Source organism: Galeopterus variegatus, unplaced genomic scaffold, assembly GCF_000696425.1.
Source record: "Galeopterus variegatus unplaced genomic scaffold, G_variegatus-3.0.2 Scaffold9206, whole genome shotgun sequence".
NCBI lineage: Eukaryota > Metazoa > Chordata > Mammalia > Dermoptera > Cynocephalidae > Galeopterus > Galeopterus variegatus.
Window position 1 is genome coordinate 23,665 of NW_007735317.1, and position 24,054 is coordinate 47,718.

A 24,054-nucleotide genomic window follows, 5' to 3' on the forward strand; every position below is an offset into this window, starting at 1 on the left:
TTACTAGGTCAGATGGTTTATGCATTTGTAATCTTGATACCTGTTGCCAAACTGTCCCCACCCTACACCCACCCCCAAGGGGTGAACCATTCTTCCACAAGCGTGTTACGAAAATGCCTATTAGATCATAGTCCTATCTACAGAATGTTATCAAATATTTGGATTTCTGCTAATCTAATAGGAAGAATTTGTATCTCTACCCCGAGTGAGATTGAACATCATCTGTATTTAAAAGCCATTTGCACTTCCTTTTCACTATTCTATCTACTTTAAATTGTTGGCCATTCAGTTTTTACTTTTAGTAATAAGAATAGGAAATTGAAATATTTTAGTAGATGGTGTTTAAGTAATTTAATAATGAACTAGCAATTAACATTTATAGCCTATTATTGAAGCACTTTAAAATGCATTTAATAAAATATAATTATACTAAATCTACTCAAATCTTTAATGCTCTTAAGGTCATCATAAAATACTTAGATCAAAGGTTGGGTTAATTGATTTTTCAGAAATTTTTATAGTTTGAAGTAAAACTAGGTTAATCGGAGATTTTGGGCATGAGAGTAATGTTCCAATATTAGTTCGGCAAAAGAAAAATAAGAATTGTTTCTTCTAGAAATCTTTTACATTTGCAAGATGTGATTTACATTCCATAAATAATGACATTTCCAGAACAATTTGATGGAGTGGGGGAACAAATGTTTGAAATTTGGATTATCTTGTAAAGCCTAAGCTTTATGGTTACAAAATATATTCTGTCCCACACATAAGAATGATAAACATGTTCATGATTACATGACAACATGCTCTTACTATTCTTCTTTCAGTGCACCTTTCTTGAAAAGTAAGGAGTATGCAGATATTTTTATAATTTTGCATACCAGTCCTTTTTCTCTGCCTCATCTCAAATACCTCTGATTTTTTGCTTCTATCGTTTATAATTTCGAGGAAACTTACCCTGTGTACAATTAATTAGGGAAGTAGTTGCTTTACCGAATGAGTGAAGTAATAAAATAGGCACATAGTTTGCTTATATTTTGTTAATTTATTATAAATTAAAAATCTGGCTTTATTTATGCAAGTGGAAAATATATTTTTAGAGTTGCAAGAGTATGGAGCGACATCCAGCACACATCCGTCAGGTATGGTGTCATTCCAGAACATTCATTGGTACTCTGTTTTTCTGTCTTATCAGTCAACTAAATTTACCTTGGTTAAACTTAATCATTTTGGGTTTTTTCCATTGCCAAAGCATGGAACTGCATGCCTTTGTCAAGTTAGCCAATTATCATATTTTAGCAGTCCTAATATTGTGTGTATGCTTGGTTTTTAGGTATTTCTAAAATTGGATATCAGGAAAAAAATTATTGGCTTATTGATTTTTTTAAAAATTAATACTTAGCCCTTTCAAAGTTATTGAAAATGTTCTGAATGCTTTCTGACAAAATCATCCATTGTAAACAACTAAAATTTTGTCATATATCCCCAAATTTAGTTATTTTTATGTTACTTTAGTATGCATCAATCACATTACTTTTACCACAGTAATAAACTTGTGCTATTTGAATATCTTGATTGTTATAATTATAGAAGTATGATAAATAGAAAAATAACATTGTTATTTTGACTAATGTGCTTTCCTGCTTATTAAAGTTTGCTTGTTAATTAATGCTAAGGCAATTCTTATAGAAGAGAACATTTGAATTTCTATAAATATGTATGAAACAACCGTTTTAAGAAAGCAGTTGGTCTGAACTTGCCATCAAATACTAAAAATGCTTAATTTAATTAGAATTCAAATTAAAGTGAATAAGCGAAATATTTCAAATATTGGAGATCATAACAGTGGTAATGACAGTTTTATTAATAAAGCAAATTTTTAAAAAAGGTGTATACTTAAATGAATTTAAATTGGATTTCAGTATTTGTCTTATAATTGATTTATTACTGATCATTTAAATTTAAGGTGAGCATATAAATCAGAGCGAGATGATTCTGAAAAACTGTTTTCCACACTAGTTCTAGCAAATGTAAACCTGTGTGAATAAAAAATATTTTACCAGGGGGCCGGCCCGGTGGCGCACTCGGTAGAGTGCTGCGCTTGGGAGTGCGGCGGCACTCCCGCCGAGAGTTCGGATCCCATATAAAGACCAGTCCGCTCACTGGTTGAGCACAGTGCGGGCGCGACACTGAGGGTTGCGATCCCGTTGCCGGTTGCGGTATGGGCGCGACACCGAGGGTTGCGATCCTGTTACCGGTCACGAAAAAAGACAAAAAGGAAAAAAATATATATGTTTTACCAGGGACGAAGTTGGGTTTTTATTTTTTTAAAAAAGATCACCAAATATATTTCAGGTCTGACTTCAACATGAACTTTTATTGTTAATTTTGATTTTAATAGCCCTTTCACAAAGTCAGTTCCAATATGTCTGAAATATACGCCTTAAGTCAACTGCATGTATTATTTCATGATATCAATTGGAATGTAGCATTTATTTGCCTTGTTATGTGGTGCTGGTTGGAAAATCAAGTGAAAAGATTGAGGGAAAGTGGAAGAATGGTGGAATAGAATGATTAACAAACTCTTTGTTGATTTAAGATTAGACATTAAAATAGAAATGAAATTTTAATAATATTAATATTCATTTCTTATTTTTCTGATACCAAATTATTAATATTCTACTAACGATTTTTGTTTGTGAGAGACAAGTTCCTTATCTGAAGTACTAACTACATTGTCAGTGACAATTAAATCACAGTGGTTTAAAAAGAATTTCAAATATCCAGTGGCAAATGATACATCATCTATAGTATTTTTAACTGTGCTTTGTGTTTTAGGTATTTGTGAAGTGTCATTTTGATTACAATCCATACAATGATAACTTGATACCCTGCAAAGAAGCAGGATTGAAGTTTTCCAAAGGAGAAATTCTTCAGATTGTAAACAGAGAAGATCCAAATTGGTGGCAGGTATGCTTCTCCATATTTCTTCACCTGTTTTTCTGTTTTTAATTTTAGATTTGGCCAGCATTTGAATATTCAGAAAGAAGGTATTAGCATTTGTTCCAATGGTTTTTCCCACATGAACAGCTCCTGCTTCATGGCTAATTTCATAGACATAAGACCAAATTGAGAGGGAATTTGTGAGTAGCTGTAATTAAATAAAGAATTAACCAGCCTGTGGTTCTATCCCATTGGTTTAAGGACAAAACCGATTGGTTCTTTCACATGGGTGATTGCGTTAAAATATTCTGTTGAGTAAGAAGAACTCACTTGGGACCATCCCTTTTCAATGTTTGGTTTTTGTTTGTTTCAGCTAGGAGCCTTCTACTAATTTTATAGTAGTCTTCCTCTTGTCTCTCCATCTATGTATGTTAATGGCAAGTAAAGCATAATGTCTTTAAGTCCTAAATCTATTTGTCCACCTCTTCTCCATTATTGAAAAACGAAAGTTTGCTCTATGAGTTTTGTTTGGTCTTGGATTAAAATCTGTATATATGGAAAAAGATGTATGTTATCACTATATTTTTCTCTCTCTCCATTTTCCGGAAGATCTGTTTGTTGGTATTCTTTTCCTTTCTCCTAATACAGCTTTCAGAAATATCTAGCAACAATAATAAGTTTTTGTAATTGTTTACATCAGCTAACAACCACAGCATTTGAACTGGAGAAACTGACAAATCAGAAAGTCTGAGACCCCTTAAACAATCAGGGCAAATGAGAGTCTGACTAAAGAACAAGATGTAAGAGAAAAGGACCCAGTACCTAGCACTAAACTCTTAAAATTAACTGAGATATTATTGGTAACTCACATTAGCTGTAATAAATTATATTGACTTCTAAAGGGAATTGAATCACAGAATGAAAACAATCTTACTGATGTGTCCTACATTTAAATTACGACATATGTATAAGTGCACTATATGATGAGATAATTAAGAAGTGGGTAGATTAAACAAAATTCATGATTTTAAAAGGTATCCACGGAATTTCTCTGAAACCTCATTTTAAAAATCTGTTTTGAGAGCGGCCCCTGACTCACTTGGAGAGCATGATGCTGACAACACCAAGTCCAGGGTTAAGATCCCCTTACCGGTCATCTTATAAAAATAAAAATCTGTTTTGGATGGCTATTTCCTTTATTGAAGTATTCTAATTTTCCTTCTCTTTTCCGTTTTCTATGAATGACATCTCTTAATTTTCTAGTCCTGTCACCATTATCTCAATCTCTTCCTACATTTTGATAGTCCATTACTTTTTTTCTATTTTTTAGGATTTTAATTGCTAAAAATGATACCAGATTTTCTATGCTAGTTGTAAGGATAAGGACACTAACTTTGTGAGATAAGCCATTAGTAGCCAGTTCTCCAACCACTATTTGAAAATAAAACTCCTTTGGATTTTATTTTTAACATTAATTTTTTGACATTAGGTGAAGTTTTACTTATTTTAAATTTGCTGCCTCTCAGGATATTCACATTTCTGGTAGCGTGAATTAAAATCTACATTCTGTATTCCCAGTACTGTCTCCTTTTCATTGATTTGGCATCAGGAAATACTAACATAGTAGGATTAAGGTTGATAGTAAATGTTTTATTAAAGGGTGCTAGAGCAAATGTTCTTTTAAAACACCTTACTATAGAATAGCATTTATTTCTTTCCCTTCTTTGACTTAGTATTATAAATAAAAAGTTTCAGTAATATAAAGAGCCTATATACCTTTGCATTTGGGTCCCAAAATGACAGATATGAAGAATTTTAGGTGCCAATTGATTCTTCAATGCTAAATAAAGCATTTAAGTATCTTAAATGAAAGTGCCATAGATTTAAATCTCAAGGTTGTTTTTAAGAACAAATGTGACTTTTTTTTTTTTTAAACCACTGCTTATCCTACTTATTAGAGTATGGTCTCAAATTTTGGTCGCTGAGATATGTAATTCGTTAATTTGATTCTAGGCTAGCCATGTAAAAGAGGGAGGAAGCGCTGGTCTCATTCCAAGCCAGTTCCTGGAGGAGAAGAGAAAGGCATTTGTTAGAAGAGACTGGGACAACTCAGGTGATGAGTTCAACACAATAAGTAACAAGCAATCCAGTGTGGCCACCTTTCTTTGCCTCTTCTGTCTGAATAAGCAAATGAATTTATTAAAATATATCTAGAATGAATCCCTCCCATATGCTTTATTTTAAATCTCTCTCAAAAATAATCGTTTTGATCCCTTTCTGCCACCTGCTGGTAGAGTATCAAAATTCAGTGGCTTAACTCACCCTGCCCCCTTTTGCTTCCCAGGCTGCAACATTGGGAAGATAATTCTCCCACCCCTATAGAATACTACAGTGTAATTTTATCATCTTCTGATATACTTCTTAAGTTATATTCGTCTTGTCATCCTTCAGGACCTTTTTGTGGAACTATAAGTAGCAAAAAAAAGAAAAAGATGATGTATCTCACAACCAGGAATGCAGGTATGTTTTAAATACTTTTTTAGAAATACAAGTGAGAGAGCTTTATATGTCGTTAATTAGTATAGCATAAACTCTAAATGTATAATTTAAAATGTAATTCACATTAGTACCCCATTGCAAGGGGGCTGGCATGTGAACACATGGTCCAATATAATGTAAAGAAATTATTTAAATCTTGATATTATATGTACTACAAGTGTGATTTAATTTGTGAGTATAGTTTACAACAAAATGAATTGGTGGTTAGGATTTATGCTTGTATTAATGGAGTGATGTTATAATTGAAACTATTCAGATAATTTTGAAATAGTAATTTATGTGCCATTTCTAAAAGGTAGAATGCCCTTATGAAGGTATTAAAAGAATTATGATTAAGGGCAACTGAATTCTGCCTTAACATTTGTCTATAATACTTTTGGAAAAATAGCACCAACCAAATGAATCTTGGTCTGATCTAGTGGGATTCTTTCCGAAATCTTTTAGTCTTAAAGAAAGATAAATGTTTAGAAAAAGAAAGAAATGGTAACTATGTGAAGTGATGGATATATTATTAGCTTCTTTGTGGTGGTCTTTCATAATGTATACATATATCAAAACATGAAGTCATACACCTTAAATATATATAATTCCTGTTTGTCAATTATACCTCAATAAAGCTGAAAGAAGTTTTTTAAAAACTTAAAAAATAAAATATCAGACCTGGATGGGTAGCCCTTCCCTGTTAAGGAAAGAAAAAAGACAAATATGGAAACTACCATATTTATTCTTCTCAGTTATGGAGGGTGATGGAGTGAAATGCAGTGTTTTGAATTGAAGGCTCTGGAGGCTTTATCAAAGGAATTGACCGTTTTTAAAGTACTTTCTTGACTTCAGAGCTACCTCTATACTGGTAATACATAAACTAAATAGCATACTATAAAGGAAATAATATAGAAGGAAGAAGTGGGCCTTTTCTTTCTTAGTACTGGTTTAATCTGCTTTGAAGAAACTGCAAAGAAAAAGTTGCTGTTAAGATAATTTGAGGAAGAAGTGTTATTACCACAGATTGAGAATTATAGTAATAATAATATGTAATATATGAGGGTACTTCAAAAAGATCATGGAGTCATCTTATCCTTTAATTTTGTTTTCCTGTGAACTTTTTGAAGTATATTCATAGTATTTCAAATCCACTTTGGCCTTATAATCCATTAAATATATGTCCTTAAGGCTTTTTGCAACATAGAAAAGATTATAATTTAGGGATGTGTTTCTTCTGAAAAGAGTTTGGATCCAACATTTTAATTTGTACATAAATTTCAGAATCTTAATGTTTAAATGTCAGTGTAACTATACGCATTTTATTAAACTGATGCTTACAGATTTGCCACACAGTAGTTATTCATTTATATCATTGGAAAGGTATACTCCTTCTGTGGAACTTAAATTTAAGCCGCCATCCTGTCCTCCATATTTGATATACACGTTTTCCTGTAAATTATATAAACTGATCTGTAATTTGATTATTTATATTAAAGTTATTATTTCTGACAAATTGTTAATAAAGAGGTTTCAACGGATAGAATATCTGATAAATAAGAATAAAATCATGGGAATTTTTCTAACTTGATTAGACAAATTTTTAAGGGCAAATGGATGGAAGTAGATGTTTGAATCAAAATATAAAATAATTTATTGTACTTTACCAAATTTCTAAAAACAAATATGTGCCAAGTGTGTACTGTTGCAGTGATATTTCTCTATTGAGACAACTATCCCATTACTGGACAGTATAACAGATTTTTCTCATGTATATGAAAGAGAACTGAACATGATGTTTTCCCATTTCCTTTTACATTTAGAATTTGATCGTCATGAAATCCAGATTTATGAGGAAGTAGCCAAAATGCCTCCATTTCAGAGAAAAACATTAGTTTTGATAGGAGCTCAAGGTGTGGGCCGAAGAAGCTTGAAAAACAGGTTCATAGTATTGAATCCCACTAGATTTGGAACCACAGTGCCATGTAAGTTTTCTGTGTTTTCTTTGGTATTTAATTGGCAGGAAAGAGCATGGGCATATGGGAGAGGGGGCTATTATTATTAATTATTGTTATCCCCAAATAATTTTTGATTATGCCAGTGGAAATGAGCAAGTAGAAGATACTGATACACTGAGTAATTCCATAGCTGTCTTGAAATAGTGCTGTAGTGCTTTTGGCTTGCTGCCTGGTGGCAATTGCTTCTCCAAAATATTCAGCCCAGAAATCTTAGAGTTGTGGAAAAATTGGCATTAATTTAGTATTTTCTTGTTCAGCTTATAACTATCGGAAAAATTGTATTTTAACTCATTTTAGTGTAAAGAAAAGAGGAAGCCTGCTGGATCCTCAGACATACCCAGTGCGGCAATGCTTTTCTGAATTTACGCGGTATGGCTAGTAGCTCTTAGTCCTGCAAGATTATAAACCTAATTTTTTTTTCTTTTTTTCTCCCAATTTTTTTCTTGCTTTAAAATATTTATAAAATAAAATTTACCATCTAAATCATTCTTAAATGTTAACATTTCAGTGGTATTAACTACATTCATAATGTTTTACAACCATCACCACCTTCTATCTCCATAACTCTTTTCATCATTGTTTCTCTTTTTATATAATTTTTTAATTTTTAATTGCACATACTAATTATACATATATATGGAGTACAATTTGGTATTTGGATACACATGTACAATACACAACCAAGGTAATTAATATATCTATTGCCTCAAAACCTTTGTCATGGACTTCCAGTCAAGATGGCGGAATAGACAGTCCCCAGCATTACTCTCTCCCACAAATCCATGAATTTACAACTATAAAAAAATGTAACATCAGCCAAGCTGGGGCCACTGGAGCTCAGATGAAGAGGAGGAGAGACCTATGGAACTCATGAAGGTGGGAGAAACTATGAAGAGTGAAAGAAAAAACTGTTCTCAGTGTTTTGGGCTGCAGACACTTTACTGCTGGAGCACATGGAGCAGGAGCCGGCAGAAGCCGCAGCTATGTCCTTTAGATGGAGTTGCTTGGAGGCAGAAGGGGAGAAGAGGACTTTGATGGCCCCCAGGACAGCAAGACTACTATCAGGGGTTCCCCTGGACCCACACAGGAGTGAGGAGCCAGAACAGCCGAAAAAGGGGAGCCACCCAGAGGCTGGTGAGTCATCACAAGGGACCAGCACAGGGCCCGTCCCATGGGAAGTGTTTGGAGTATGGGTGGTGAGGGAGACAGGCCCATCAGGAGAACACTGGGATACAGCAAGGACAGCCAATCTGCCCCCCAGTCAGTGCAGGACCACTCAGAGGAGACTGGTCGGGAATGCAGAATTACATGGGGGGCAGTTTGATGAAAAAACTCAGGCCCAGATCAGAGTGTCTATACAACCCAGGTGCACCAGGTCTCTGGAGAGCCAGAAGTACCTTTAAGGTCAACCGTTAAACCCTGAGCTGCACAGAAAGCCTTCCCTAGGGAAACAGCAACAAAGCAGCAATTTACCGCAACCACACAGCTCAAGTACTTGTTCCCACAGGAACAGGTTCCCCTGTCTTAGAAGTAAGCAAAGGACAAAAACTTAGTTCTGGCCCAGGCACACCACGAATGCCTTGGAGCCCACCAGGGGACATGAGGCATGGAGCCAGGGACAGGCCCCTGCCCACAACCATTCATACCACCGGCACCTTGGGGCCCCACCCAGGAACCTGAGGATTAGAGTCAAGGACCAGACCCCACTCCCACATACAGGCACACCACCAATGCCTAGGGGCCCGCCCAGGGACCCAGGGCTAGCAGCCAGGGACCAGACCCCCTTCCCACAACCAGGCACATCATGCCAGCACCTCAGGCCCACCCTGGGGACCAAGGCATGGAGAAGGGGACCAGACCCCCCACCCACAACCAGGCTTACTACGCCAGTGCCTTGGGGCCTGCCCAGGTACCCAGGATAAGGAGTTGGGACTGGACTCACTCTCCCACAATGAGGCATGCCAGGACAGCACATCAGGGCCCATCCGGGGGCCTGAGGCATGGAGAAGGGCACCAAACCTCCCTCCTACACCCAGGCACAACTCACCAGTGCCTTGGGTCCTGACCAAGGACCCAGGTAATGTAGAAGGGGACCAGACCCCCCTCCCACCACCAGGCACCCCACGCCAACACCTCAGGCCTGCTCTGGGACCTGGGACATGGAGAAGAGGACCAGACCCCCTTCCCACAGCCAGGCACACTGTGCCAGCACCTCAGGACCAGCCTAGGGGCCTGGGGTAAGGAGTTGAGGACCAGAACACCTCCCACAACCAGGCACACTGTGCCAGCTCCTCAGGGCCTGCCCAAGGGCCTGAAGCATGGAGAAGGGGACCGAACCTCCCTCCCACAACCAGGCACACCTCACCAGCACCTCAGGTCCTGCCCAGCAACCTGGGGAATGGAGCCGAGGACTGGACCCCCCCTCCCACAACCAGGCACACCATGCCAGCACCTCAGGGCCCATGCCAGGACCCGGGGTATGGAGAAGGAGACTGGATCCCCCTCCCACAACCAGGCACACTGTGCCAGCACCTTGGGACCCACTCAGGGACCCAGGGCATGGAATCAGGGATCAGACACTCTCCACAACTAGGCATACTGCCAGCACCACGGAGCAGGCCAAAAACATCTCCTCCATGTGGGTGGCCCACCACAGCCAACACGATAACTATGGCTGTCATGAAGGCGGCTAGATGCCACAACCACCACACAGATAGTCCACCAGCCACTGGAGTGAGTTGACACAAGGAGAGTCACCAGCAGAGATAAAGAAAGGAGGAGGATGTCTCTCCACAGAGCCCATTTCATAGTGACGGAAGAGACATCTGCTCTTTGCTAGTATTGGGGGACCTGATCACGCCTCTCTGCATTGGACAGATCATTTGAGCAGCAAATTAACAGAGTGATCATTATTCTTTCAGAGGGAGAGAAGAACTCTACGGTGATTAGAGGGGGGAGGGGGAGAGGAAGAGGGGATGGGGTGGGATTGGACAAGGGGCATAAAGAATAATTACAATTTGTAACAATATATATGCTAGTAATATTGATTTGATCAACATATCTCAATGTTGAACCCCAAAAATATGTATAATCAATTTTGATTCAATAAAAATTAAAAAAACAAAAAAAACACAAAAAAACCCTTTGTCATTTCTTTGTGTTGGGAACATTCAGAATCTTCTTTTCTAGCTATACAAAATTACATAATACATTATTGTTACCCTACAGTGCTATAGAACACTAGAACTTATTCCTCCTTTCTAGCTATATTTTTGTATCTGTTGACCAGCCTCTCCCTGTCTCCCCCTCCCCCCATAAACGTGATTTTTGATAGCACATCAAGAGCGATTCATCTTTGACAGGAGGCAGTGTTAATTAAGGTCACAAACAGTGATGTATAAAATAAAATAATACTGATGAGAAGTATAACCATTAAATGAACCAAACACTCATTCTGTGGTCTTTGCATTCTTTTCCTAATTGCATATTTAGATGGAAAGCTAAAAAATGATAACAGAAGTATGCTTAATGAGAAAGGAATTAGATCAAGAAGTTGGGTGATATTACTGACTTACTGTAATGAATTAGTATCACAGTGTATTAGTGTATACGTTTGTTTTTGTTTTGGAGATTCATGAACCTTTAATTGTGGGAACTTACATCCTCTTGTACCTGGACAAAGCAGTAGACAAGCTAATGTTGTCTTTATAATTCCTGTTTCTGTGCTTCTATTGCTGACCAACCCTCCTTTTAAGGTGTTTTGAGTCAAATCTTAGTCTAACACCGCTATGTCTCTTTCAAATGAATTTTAGAGTTTCTCTGGTTTTGCCCAGTATGTTTTGAGGTTTAATTCTCAGGGAGTAATCTTACTGCAAAAAGTCTTAGGAGTTGGGGGAGTAAGCTCATTGATGCCCCCAACTGCTACTTAAAATCCCTTCAGGGTAAGGCTTTGGATTCTGTTGTAGGCATTGTAAATCACTAAATTCACACAAATCCTAGTCAGGTAGTCAACAGCTAGTTAAGTAGTTAACAGAATTAAAACTTCACTGGATCAAAGTATTTTAAAGCTGTAATTGTGAAATAGAGAAAAAGTTTATTTTTCATTTTTATCAAATTATTATGTGCACAGTATTATTTATACTACTTTAAGCAAGTAGTTCTCAAAGATATTGGAAAAAAATAAGCTCCTGTCTGCTCCTACCCCACCTCTGGCTCACTTACCAGGAACAGTTGCTTTTCATTCTTTCTACTATTTCTTTTGGTAGTGTTCCATGTTTCTTAATAATGTCTTTATTCTGCTATTTACTGCTTTATCCAGTTTAGGCCCTATCTAGTAACTTTCTGACTATCCTCCCAATATAAAGATAGTTTTATTTTTGGTTAATTCAGTTTTACTTCCTTGAATAGGCACCCCCCCCCCTTTCCCCAGCAATTGTTAGAGTTCTTTTTTTTCTTCCCACACTTTACCTAATTTTATGTGTATTTGTGTATAATTTTTGTTGTTGTTTTTTAAACCAAAGACTCACTTATCCAGGAAGTAATATGTTTTTCTTGGTGACCTCTGTCTCATAACCCTCAGTCTTCCTGCTTCAGTGCATACTTCATGGTCTCCATTCTGGCTGCCTGACTATTAACATTGGGGTTATTTCCTTTTGTTGTGATCTTGAGTTGGAGCTATTGTTCCCAGATCCCATTCTTTTTCTTTCTTGGTTTATTGCCTTGTTTTGCTGGGGCACATCCTCTTGTAACTTCACAAGAAAGGGTGTATGGAATGTAATTTCTACATCTTTGTATTTTAAGATATGTATTTTCTACCCTATACTTGATTGACTATTTAGCTGAAAATAGAAATTCTGGATTATAAAACTCAAAAGATGTTGTTCTTGAATCCTGTTCTGTTAAAAGTCCAATGCCATTTCAGTTATTTCTTCATGAGTGACCTGATTTTTCTTTCACAGATATTCAGGCTTTTTCGTTTGTTTCATTTTGTTGTTTTTAAAGTCGTCTGAAATTTAATAATGACGTACCTTGGTGTACATCTTTTTTTATTCATTGTGGTGATAATTGGTGAGCTCTTCAAGCTAGAGATTCATGTCCCTCACTTCTGGGGAATTTTACTATTATTTCTTAGATGATTTTTTCTATTTTTTCTGTTTACTTTCTCTAGAATTTCAATTAGCTGGATCTTGAACATCCTGGATACATCTTCTCAATCTTACTTTTCTTTTTTTGTCATATTGTGTGTCCCTTTATCTTTTTATTCTATTCTTTGTAAGATTACCATGACTTCTTTATCTTCTATCAGTGGTTTATCACAGTAATTGTATTTTTTACTATTTTAGGATTATTTTCTGTTTCTGGGTGCCCACACAGTATCGTCTTTTTTTTTTTTTTTTTTCCTTCATTTGGTGGGAACTCTCTTCTATATCTTTTATTATACTAAGTGTAATTTTTTTGTTTCTTTTCTGTATATTAAATTGTCTCTGTTTCTTCTGGGTTACTTCTTCTGTTTGTTTATGGTGTATCTGTGTGTTTTCCCTTTTATGTTAGAGGATTTTTTCTTAAATGTACTGATCCTTGGCTATACATCGGATAGAGTTTAGATATGTTGTTCCCACAAGCTCATTTCTTTTTTTTTTTTTTTACTTGGCAGTGTTGGGAGTGGTCTGGGTCATGGGTGCGGATCCCTTAATGAATACATTAATACCCTCCCTGGGGGAGTGGGAGGGGGGTGTACTGAGTGAGTTCTTGCTCTGTTAGTTCCCACCAGAACCGGTAGTTTAAAAAGACTCTGGCACCTCACCTCCCTCTCTCTCTTGCATCCTCTTACCATGTGCTCTTCCACCCACTGGCTGCCTGCTACTTTCTGCATGAGTAGAGGCAGCCTGAGGCCTGCAACAGATGCAGCTGTCCCAGAATCATGAGCCAAATAAACCTCTTTTCTTTATAAATTACCCAGTTTCAGGTATTCTATTATAGCAACATAAAAACAGACTAATACAATATCTATACTTAAAAGTAAAGTGTTAAAACTGATTGGAAGCTCAGCGTACTGCTGACTAAGCTTTATTTTAGTGGATGAGCAAGGAGCCAGTGGTTTTGTTGAGGAGGGGAGACCCAAAATGTTGGACAAGAAATTTTTTCTTTGAAGCTATTGAATTTCTGCAGAGAAGAATCTTTCAGATGTATTCCTGCTGAGAATATTCTCTAATCTAGGTAAAGAAGGGGGGAGATATGGATCAACCTACCTCATATGCATAATAAATCACCCCCAGTTTTTAGTTTTTTGCCTCAAAGTCCCAAGTCTCTTCAAAGCTCTGTGGGTAAATCAGTCCCATTCTCATCCATAACTACTTCTGTAACACTTTAGCTTGTGGCTTCTTCTGCCCTGAAAAATCAGTTTTTTGAAGTTAGTTTTAATATGGTATCTTAGAATATGCTTTTTTTGTTTGTATTAGTTTTATTTTAGTTTTAAAGTTTTTTCCATTTGAAATTTATCTGTCTAAAATTATGTCTTATTTAATAAAGCTGGTTTAAGAATAGCAGTAATAACAATAAATAATAATAATAAAATACATATATGGTGTCTTCAAAAAGTTCATGGAAGGATTCGTATTATCTTTTAATTCTGTTTTCCTGTGAACTTTTTGAAGTGCCCGCATATGTTTTCAGAACCCGGAATTTCCATTTATATGTTTTCAATTACATGACTACCCAAAGGTAGTAACTATATAGAACTGTGTGTTAATCATTTCTTTGCCTTTCTTCACCCTTTAGTCCCATATATTTATGGTTTGGGTTTTTGTTTGTTTGTTTTGCTTTCCAAATTTCTCAGTTCATTTTCTTTTTAACATCTTTATTAAGCTATAATTCACATATCATACAATTCACCCATTTAAAGAGTGCACTTCAGTTGTTTTCAGTGTATTCAGAGTTGTACAAGCATCTTCACAGTTGATTTTAGAGCATTTGCATCACCCCAAAACTAACTTCTATACCCATTTTCCACCAGCTCCCTCTCTCCCTATAGCCACTGCCAATCACTAATATTTTTATCACAATAGATTTACTTATTCTGGACATTTCATGTAATGAAATTATACAATATGTGGTATTTTGTGACTGATTTCTTTACTTAATGTCTTCAAGTTTCATCCATGTTACAGCATGTATCATATGTAGTTTCTTTTCATTGCTAAATTATACTCTATTTTATGGCTATTCCACATTTTATTTAACTATTCATCAGTTTGTGGACATTTGGTTCTGTTTTTTAGCTATGACTATATATATGCTGCTATTAACATTTGTATATAGGTATATGTGTGAACATAATGCTTTATTTCTCTTGGATAAATACTTAGGAATGGAATTTGTTGGTCATATGGTGACTCTATGTTTAACATCCTGAGGAACTGCCGCACTGTTTTCCACAGTGGCTGTATGTATCCTTTTACAATCCCAGCACTGTATGACGTTTCCAATTTTTCTACATGCTTACCAACATTTGTCACTTAGCTTTTTGATTATAATCATCCTAGCAGGTGTGAAGTTGTATCTCATTGTGTTTTTGGTTTGCCTTTCCCTAACAGCTGATAATGTTGAGCAACTTTTCATGTACGTATTGCCCATTTATATATCATCTTTTGAGAAATTTCTATTCAGATTGATTGCCCACTTTTTTTTAGAGAGATCATTTTATTTTTATTTTTATTTTATTTTATTTTATTTTTGAGACCGGCCGCACCACGCTCAGCCAGTGAGCGCACCGGCCATCCCTATATAGGATCCAAACCCGCGACGGGAGCGCTGCTGTGCTCCCAGCGCTGCACTCTCCTGAGTGCGCCATGGTCTCGGCCCTTGATTGCCCACTTTCAATTGGTTACTTTTTTCTTGAGTTGTAAGAGAAGTTCATTTTATATTCTGGGTGAAATCCTTTATCAGATATATGATTTGCAAATATCCCTCCCATTCACTGGTGACATAATGTTCTTGATGGTGTCCTTTGATGTACAAAAGTTTTGCATTTTATTGAAGTCCAGTATTATATATCTTTTTCTTTTATGGCTCATGATTTTGGTATCATATCAAATATGGTATCATATCAAGGCTTTGCCAAACCCAAGTTCACAACATTTTACTCCTATATTTTCTTCTAAGAGTTTTATAGTACTAGCTCTTACGTTATATCCATGACCAATTTTGAGTTAATTTTTATAGAGAATGTGAGGAAGGGAGTCCAACTTTATTCTTTTCTTGCAGATATCCAGTTGTCTTAACACAATTCATTGAAAAAACTTTTTTTTTTCTCCATTGAATTGTCTTACCACCCTTCTTGAAAACTGATTAACTATAAATGTGAAGATTCTTGAGCTCTCACTTCTCTTTGATTAACCTATATGTCTGTCTTTATGTCCCACATTGCCTTGATTACTGTATTTTTGTAGTAAAATTTCAAAATCAGGAACTGTGAATCCTCCAAATTAGTTCTTTTTCAAGATTGTTTTAACTATTCTGGGTTCCTGGCATTTCTCTATAAATTTTAAGATAAGCTTTCAGTTTGTCCCAAAAAGGCAGCTAGGATTTTTGAGAGGGAGTATTGCTGTCTTAATTATATTAAGTCTTCCAATTCAAGAGCATGGGATGTCTTTCCATTTATTTAGGTATTTAATTTCTTTCAATGATATTTGTAGTTTTAGTGTACAAATGTTATGCTCCTTTAGTCAAATCTGTTTCCATGTATTTTATTCTTTTTGATGCTGTAGCAAAAAATGTTTTCTTAATTTCCTTTTTTGGATTGCTACTTGCTAGTGCATAGAAATACAATTGATTTTTATATGTTGATTTTGTATCTTTTAACCTTGCTGACTTCATTAGTTGCAATGATTTTTTTTTGTGGGTTCCTCAGGATTTTTAATGTACAAAATCATATCATCTGCAAAGAGAGATAATTTTACTTATTTCTTTATGACCTGAGTGTGATTTATGTCTTTTTCTTGTTTAATTGCCCTAACTAGAGCCTGCAGTGAAATATGGAATGAAAGTGGCAAAAGTACTAGTATTCTTATATTGTTCATGATCTTAGGGAGAAAGCATTCAATCTTTCATTATTCCTTACAACATTAGCTGTGAGTTTTTCATAGATACCCTTCATCAGGTTGGACAAGTTCCCTTCTATTCCTAGTTCGTTGACTTTTTAATCAAGAAGGGTTACTACATTCTGTCAGATAATTTTTCTCTCTTTATTGACATGGTCATGTGATTTTTGTTTTTTATTTTATTCTATTGATATGATGTATTACACCGATTATGTTTCATAGATTGAACTAACCTTTTCTTCCTGTGGTAAATTTGATCATGATATGTAATCCTTTTTATATGCTTCTAGATTCAGTTTGCTAGTATTATGTTAGCATTTTATGCATCTATATTTATAAGGGATATTGGTCTATAGTTTTCACTTCTTGTGATGTAATCTGGTTTTGATTTCATGGTAATACTGGACTCACAGAATGAGTTGTTGGGAAGTGTTCTTTCTTCCTCTTCTATTTTTTTTTTTTTTGGAAGGGTTTGTGAAGGATTAGTGGTAATTCTTCTTTAAATGTTTGATAGAATTCACCTGTGAAGCCATCTGACCCTGAGCTTTTCTTTGTGGGAAGTTTCGATTACTAATTCAATCTCTTTATATATTATAAGTCTACTTAGATTTTATATTTCTTTTTAATCGGTTTTAGGATTACTGCAAGGTCCATAGTAATATCACCTCTTTCATTCCTGATTTTAGTAATTTAAGTCTTCTCTTTTTTCTTGGTCAGTCTACCTAAGGCTTTGTCAATTTTTTTTTTTAACATTTACTTGCACATATTCATGGGGTACAGTACATTGTTTCTATACATGTGTATACTGCACAATGATCCACTAGAGTAGATAGAATGGTTTTGTACCCATTAGTTCACCACTTCTCCACCTCTGGTAACCCATTATTCTACTCTCTACTTCTATGAGAACCTTTTTTTCCCCCTAGATTCCACATATGAGTGATATCATGGGGTATGTGTCTTTTTGTGCCTGAACTACTTCACTTAACATGGTTTTTAGTTCCATCAACGTTACTGCAAATGATAGGTTGTCATTTTTTTTTTTAAAAAGCTGTTTGGTATTCCATTGTGTGTGTGTGTGTGTGTGTGTGTGTGTATACACACACACCACAGTTTTTTAATCCATTCATCTATTGATGGACACTTAGGTTGATTCCATCTTTTGGCTATTGTGAATAGTGCTACAATGAACGTGAGAGTATAGGTGTCTTTTTGACATATTGATTTCATTTCCTTTAGGTATATACCCAGTAATGGGATAGCTGGATCACAAGGTAGATCTATTTTTAGTGTTCTGAGGGACCTCCATACTGTTTTCCACAGTGGTTGTACCAGTTTACACTCCCACCAGCAATGTAGGAGAGTTCCTTTTTCTCCACATCTTTGCCAGCATTTGTTAATTTTTATTTTGTTGGTAATAGCCATTCTAATTGGAGTGAGATGATATCTCATTGTGGTTTTCATTTACATTTTCTTGATGATTAGTGTACCCCTGGTGGGCCAACCTTTATGCTGCACTCCACCTGCTTCCTGTGGGGCAGGCCATATGCATCCCCCTCGATAACTCACCAGCCTCTGAGTGGCTCTTTTCTCCAGTGGTCTTTATGGCCTGTGGGCTAGTATAGTGCACTCCAAAACCCTTGTCTCCCCTGTGGACTCCAAGCAGGTATAAGTGAAGAATGCTGCAGCTTTTTCTGGCTTTGATCCATGTGTTTCCATCTAGTCCCCACCTCCTATTCCCCACCTTCGTACCAGGCTGGCTCAGAACAATAGGCACCTTCCCTGCACCCTCTCACTGTTACCTCATGCCCTCATGAGCTCTGCAGGTCTCTCCTCCTCTTCCCCCAGCCTCAGCAGTTCCAGATTGGCAGTCTTCTTTTTTTAATAGTTGTAAATTGGTTACTTGTGGGAAGGAGTGATGCTGGGAATTGTCTATTCTGCCATCTTGATGATGTCACTTTCCCATTCAACAGTTTTGTTGAATTTTCCAAGGTACCAACTTTTGCTTTTGTTGACTTTCTATGTATTTTTTCATTCTCTATTTGATTAATTTCTGCTATAATCTTTATAATTTACTTCTTTCTACTTGTGTTTTGGGTTTTGATTGCTCTTTTTCCAGTTTTTCTAGGTGGAAGTTTAGATATCTTCTTTTTCTAACATAGGCATTTAGAGCTATAAATTTCCCTCTAAGCACTGCCTGTAATTTTTGGTATGCTATGTTTTTGTTTTCACTTACCTCAAAATATTTCCTTCCTTCCTACCTGTCTGCCTGACTTCCTTCCTTCCTACCTTCCTTCCTTCTTTCCTTCCTTCCTTCATTCATTCATTCATTCCCTCCCTCCCTCTCACAGATGGCTAAAGAGATTTTCAAACTGTAATCCAGGGATATACAACCATGCAACACAGACCAATTAGCCAGATCCAAAATAAACTGGCTTTTTACCACAACTACCCAGTTGCAACCCTTCTTCCCTTCATAATGAAAATGGTTAACTTGGGGGGGAACCAGAAACCTAGCTTTGTGGCCAGAAGTAAAAACCAAAGGAAAAATAGCAATTCAGTGGTTAGTTGGTGAGAACAGGAAATTTGGTTCCCTTCACTGTGATGCTTACTCTTCTTTCTATCCCTCTTCCTCAGCCCATCCGTGTTAACTCTCAATAGGTTTGAATAAGCCATCTGATACTTATTCAGTTCTTTGGAGCTTACCACTGTGTTGATCTTCTTTTTCCCATTAGTAGCTCTTAAGACGCTTGTCTGAGGATGCAAAGCCCTCCACAGAACCTTTCTTTAAAATGGTTTTAGTTTGCCCATCATACTTCTTTAAGGTGATGAACATGCTGCCTGACAAACAGCACTCTAGAAGAGTTTGGTCAGCTCTGTCAGTAACTGTTTGCTCTCTAGCAGCACCATCTCCATGTCAAAGTATTTTCTAATTTTACTTGTGATTTATTTGACCTACTTGTTATTTAGAAGTGTATTGCTTAATTTTCATATAGTTTTGGATTTCCCAGATTTCTTCTGTTATTGATTAATAATTTTATTCCATTGTGTTCAGAGAACATTGTATGATTTTGCTTATTTTAATTCATTGAGAGTTGTTTTATGGCCTCAGGTATGGTCTGTCCTGAAGAATATTTCATGTATACAACTGGGAAGAATGTGTATTCTGCTTTTGTTGAGTGGAGTGTTCTGTAGATGTCTGTTAGGTCTAATTGGTTCAAAATACTGTTTGAGCGTTCTGTTTCCTTGTTGACATTCTGCCTATTTGTTCTATCCATTATTGAAAGGTGGGTGTGAAGTCTCCAGCTATTATTGTTGACTTGTCTATTTCACCATTCATTTCTCTCAGTTTTGCTTCATGTATTTTGGGACTCTGTTGTTAGGTACATATATGTTTAATTGTTTTAACTTCTTTTGGATTGATCCTTTTATCATTATAAAATGTTCTTTGTCTCTAGTAACATTTTTTGTCTTAAAGTCTATTTTGTCTGATATGAGTATAGTCACTACAGCTCTCTTTGGGTTACTGTTTGTGTGGTATATTTTTCCACCTTTTTACCTTCAACCTATTTGTGTCTTCGATTCTAAAATGTCTTTTGTAGACAGTATATACATGGATCATTTTTTTCATCCATTCTGCCAATTGCTGTCATTTAAATAGTCTTTCACTCATTTAATGTAATTACTGATAAGATAAATGTGCCTTGATATGGATTTACTTAATTGTTTCCTCAAGATTAAGTTCAGGTAATGCATTATTGGAAAAACTTAAAGAATGTTTTAGCATTCTCCAAACATTACATCAAGAGCTACTTCTTATCAATTTGTCTCATTACTGATTATGTTAACTCGTTATTGATTTAGGTGTGGTATCTGCTAGATTTCTCCACTGTAAATAGTAACTTTCCTTCCTTTTATAATTAATAAGTAATCTGTTCATAGATACTCCAAAACAGTGTAAATAGTCTCACAAACTCCTCAACAAACTTTCATTCAATGGTTTTAGTTAATTTTAAATCTTTCCCTAAAATTGGGGGAAAGGCTATCAGTCCATCAAAATTCCTTCTCACCTTGTTTAAATAAACAGATAAACTTCATTTCCCAGTGTCCGTTGACTAAGTTATTTCTGCTAATTAGTAGCTAACTGGTTTGTTGAATGGCAGAGCTCTTTGGTATACAAATAGGAAAGAGCTCAATTTTTATCCAAACACTGACTTCATATGTGCTCTTTTAGATCTTCTTTCATGTTCTCCTTCAGCTGCTGGAAAATTCTGTATCTTTCTAGTCACTTTCAGTTAAAATAACTGTGTCTTTTTTTAAATAAGACTCACTTTCAGGTATTTATAAAAAAGGGGGGGCTAGTCCCATTCAAAACTTCATTCTTCCATCCATTTCAGTTTCCCTCTTCCTCAAAGCTCATTCCTGATCCATAGTGCAAGACCTGCATTGTGAAGAGTAGGGTATAATACATTTATTTTATTACTTTCCCTTCACATCCTCCTCTGCTGCTTCTAGTTCCTCAAGAGCAGGGCAGGAAGAAGTGGGGATTAAAGGGAAAGAGATAAAGTGCTGTCATGTGAAATCTTGCTGGTTGAATTCCTTTATGTCACGATTGTCCAAATACTGTTTCTTCAGTGAGTCCTATTTGCAGCTTATTTGGATACTCCATGGTAACTTCCATACTGTGCAATTCTCTGGCAAAGGTATTATGATCTTCTGCAGTCCCCTTGGGACCTCACCCCAAGCTTCTATCCCATGCTTCACATTTTCTTTTTGCTTGGTTCCCTACGCCTCACAGTCCTTCTGTGCAGAGTACCTGCAAAAAATTTCAAACTGGCTATCTTTTGGATATATACATACATACATATGCCCAGGAAACTCATTCTTGCTTTGCCAAATAGTGGGAGTACAAGTCACCCCACTACTATGACATATTATCATGGGCCTTCAGAATTCTCCGGGGAGAATCATTTTATCATGGGGTAAGGAGAAGAAGAAAACAAAGCATTCCCCCATGAACCAATGACTCATTATCTCAGTGACTTCTTTTTGAATATACATAAGCCATGGGGTAAGGAGAAGCATTCCCCCATGAACCAATGACTCATTATCTCAGTGACTTCTTTTTGAATATACATAAGATACAGGTAGGTAGATAGATGATCCCAGAACCAGGTTGGCCACTTTTTGGTAAACTCTGAAAGAAAAGGCTGTATGTAGATCCTTGGCATTCTAGCATCTACTTAGGACTTGAGTGAAATTCTGAGACTGCAATTAAAGTCCAATTCAACATTCGGTTTACAAAGTATAAAAAAAAATTAAGATAACTTCAAATTATAGAATTTGTAAGTACAGAATTATAATCATATTGTTCATATAAAATTTGTATACTTTTTTCCTCACTAGTCTTTCTTTTCTTCAAACTCCTTAAGCTTTTCATTCATGCCTTTTTGTTCTTGTTTGTTCCTCTTCCTGGACACTCTGCCTCCCCAATTTTCACATGCTTGAATTTTACTTTTTATTCAAGTCTTATCTTCTCAGAGGCCTCTACTGACTATTCAACTTAAATTAGCCTCTCCAATACCTAATGGTTGTGTTTTAGCACTTAAATTCTTATTTGTTACTGGATTACTCACCTATCTGCATAAGGAATATGTGCCATGAGAATAGAGAACTTATCTTTCTTTTGCACTTCTGTAAACTCAGCACCTAGAACAGGGTCTGGCACATATTATATACCCTATAAACATTTGGTGAATGAATGAACGAACATCATGAGCTTTTTTCCACAAGCTATTAAAATGTCTGTGTAAACATTAATCTTACAATTCAACAACAAAAAAACAATGCAATTCAAAAATGGGCAAAGGATCTGAATAGACGTTTCTCCAAAAAGATATAAAAATGGCCAGTAAGCACATGAAAAGATGCTCAACATCACTAATTATTAGGGAAATGCAAATCAAAACTACAGTGATCTACCACTTTACACTCATTAGGATGGCTATTATATTAAAAAATCAAAAGCAGAATAACAAGTGTTGACAAAGATGTGGAAATAATGGAACCCTTGTGTATTATTTTTTGGTGCGAATATAAAATGATGCACCTGCTGTGGCAAACAGTATAATGATTCCTTAAAAAATTAGACAGAATTGCCATATGATCCAGCAATTGAGCTTCTAGATATTTACATGAAAGAATTGAAAGCTGGGGTTCAAATATATTTTATACTAGTGTTCATAGCAGTGTTATTTACGGTAGTCAAACGGTAGGAACAACTCAAATATCCATTAATGATGAATGGATAAACAAAATGTGATGTGTGTATACAATGGAATATTATTCAGCCTTAAACAGGAATGAATTTATGATGCATGGTACATCATGTATGAATCTTGAAAACATGCTGAGTGAAATAAGCCAGATACAAAAGGACTAATATTAGAATGATTCCATTTATATGAGGTACCTAAAATATGTCAAATTCATAGAGACAAAAAGTGGAGTAGTGGTTCCCAGGGGCTAGGGGAAGGCATAACAGGGAGTTGATTGTTTAATGGGTACAGAGTTTAAGATTGGGAGGATGACAAAGTTCACGGGATGGATAGTGCTGATGGTTGCACAACAGTATGAATGTACTTAATGCCACTGAATTGTGCACTTAAAAATGGTTAAAATGGTAACTTCTGGGGTATAAAACAAGGATACTTCAAAAAGTTCATGGGAGGATTTATATTATCTTTTAATTCTATTTTTTACAAACTTTTTGAAGTACCCTTGTATATTTTGCCATAATAAAAAAAATTGAAATAATTTTAATTTTAGTAGCTTCTTAATATTCTAGCATATAAGTGTGCTATATTTTATTTAACCATTACTTCTGTTGTCCTTTCATATGGATGTTGGAAGGTGGTAATTTTTGTTACAAATAAAGCGATGATAAAGTGTGAATATGTAAATCTCAGATGTAAAATTATTAGATCAAAGGATATATATAAATGTTTTGATGTCTTGATTTCCTAGTGCCAAATTAATTTCCAGAAAGATGCAGTATTTTACATTTGTACAGACCTTTGAGTAAAGATTCAAATCTGAATTTTTATATAGAAAGATTTATGTATATTCATCAAGTTATCTCTCATCACTTTACATAACGTTAGGTGTGTTTTACTTTTCTTTAAATAATTCACATTTATATAACATTTAGCTTTTTTTTTAAGCCTTAGAACCAACACAGAAAAGAAACACTGATTAATTGTATCAAGTTTGCCTGATATCTGATACATGATATTGTGGTACACGTTGTCAGGTTGTATGGGTAGGGAAGTGTTATAGGAAAGGAGGTAAATGCTGGCATTGTATTAGGTTGATTTAATTATTTTTATATATTGTAAAATATATAAACTAGAAAACTATTGCTATTCTAGGAGGATAAGCTACCTTATGAATCCTAT

The 24,054-nt window shown here is 35.8% G+C and overlaps 1 protein-coding gene across 1 annotated transcript in view; it reads left to right on the plus strand.

Moving 5' to 3' along the window:
- The window catches only part of MPP6 (membrane protein, palmitoylated 6 (MAGUK p55 subfamily member 6)), a 54,077-nt gene that overhangs the window by 19,075 nt on the left and 10,948 nt on the right, over positions 1-24,054 (plus strand). Inside the window, exons 4-7 of the mRNA XM_008593469.1 lie at positions 2,839-2,970; positions 4,957-5,056; positions 5,395-5,463; positions 7,305-7,466. Of these exons, the coding sequence (XP_008591691.1) occupies positions 2,839-2,970; positions 4,957-5,056; positions 5,395-5,463; positions 7,305-7,466 (463 nt within the window). The remainder of the gene's footprint in view (positions 1-2,838; positions 2,971-4,956; positions 5,057-5,394; positions 5,464-7,304; positions 7,467-24,054) is intronic.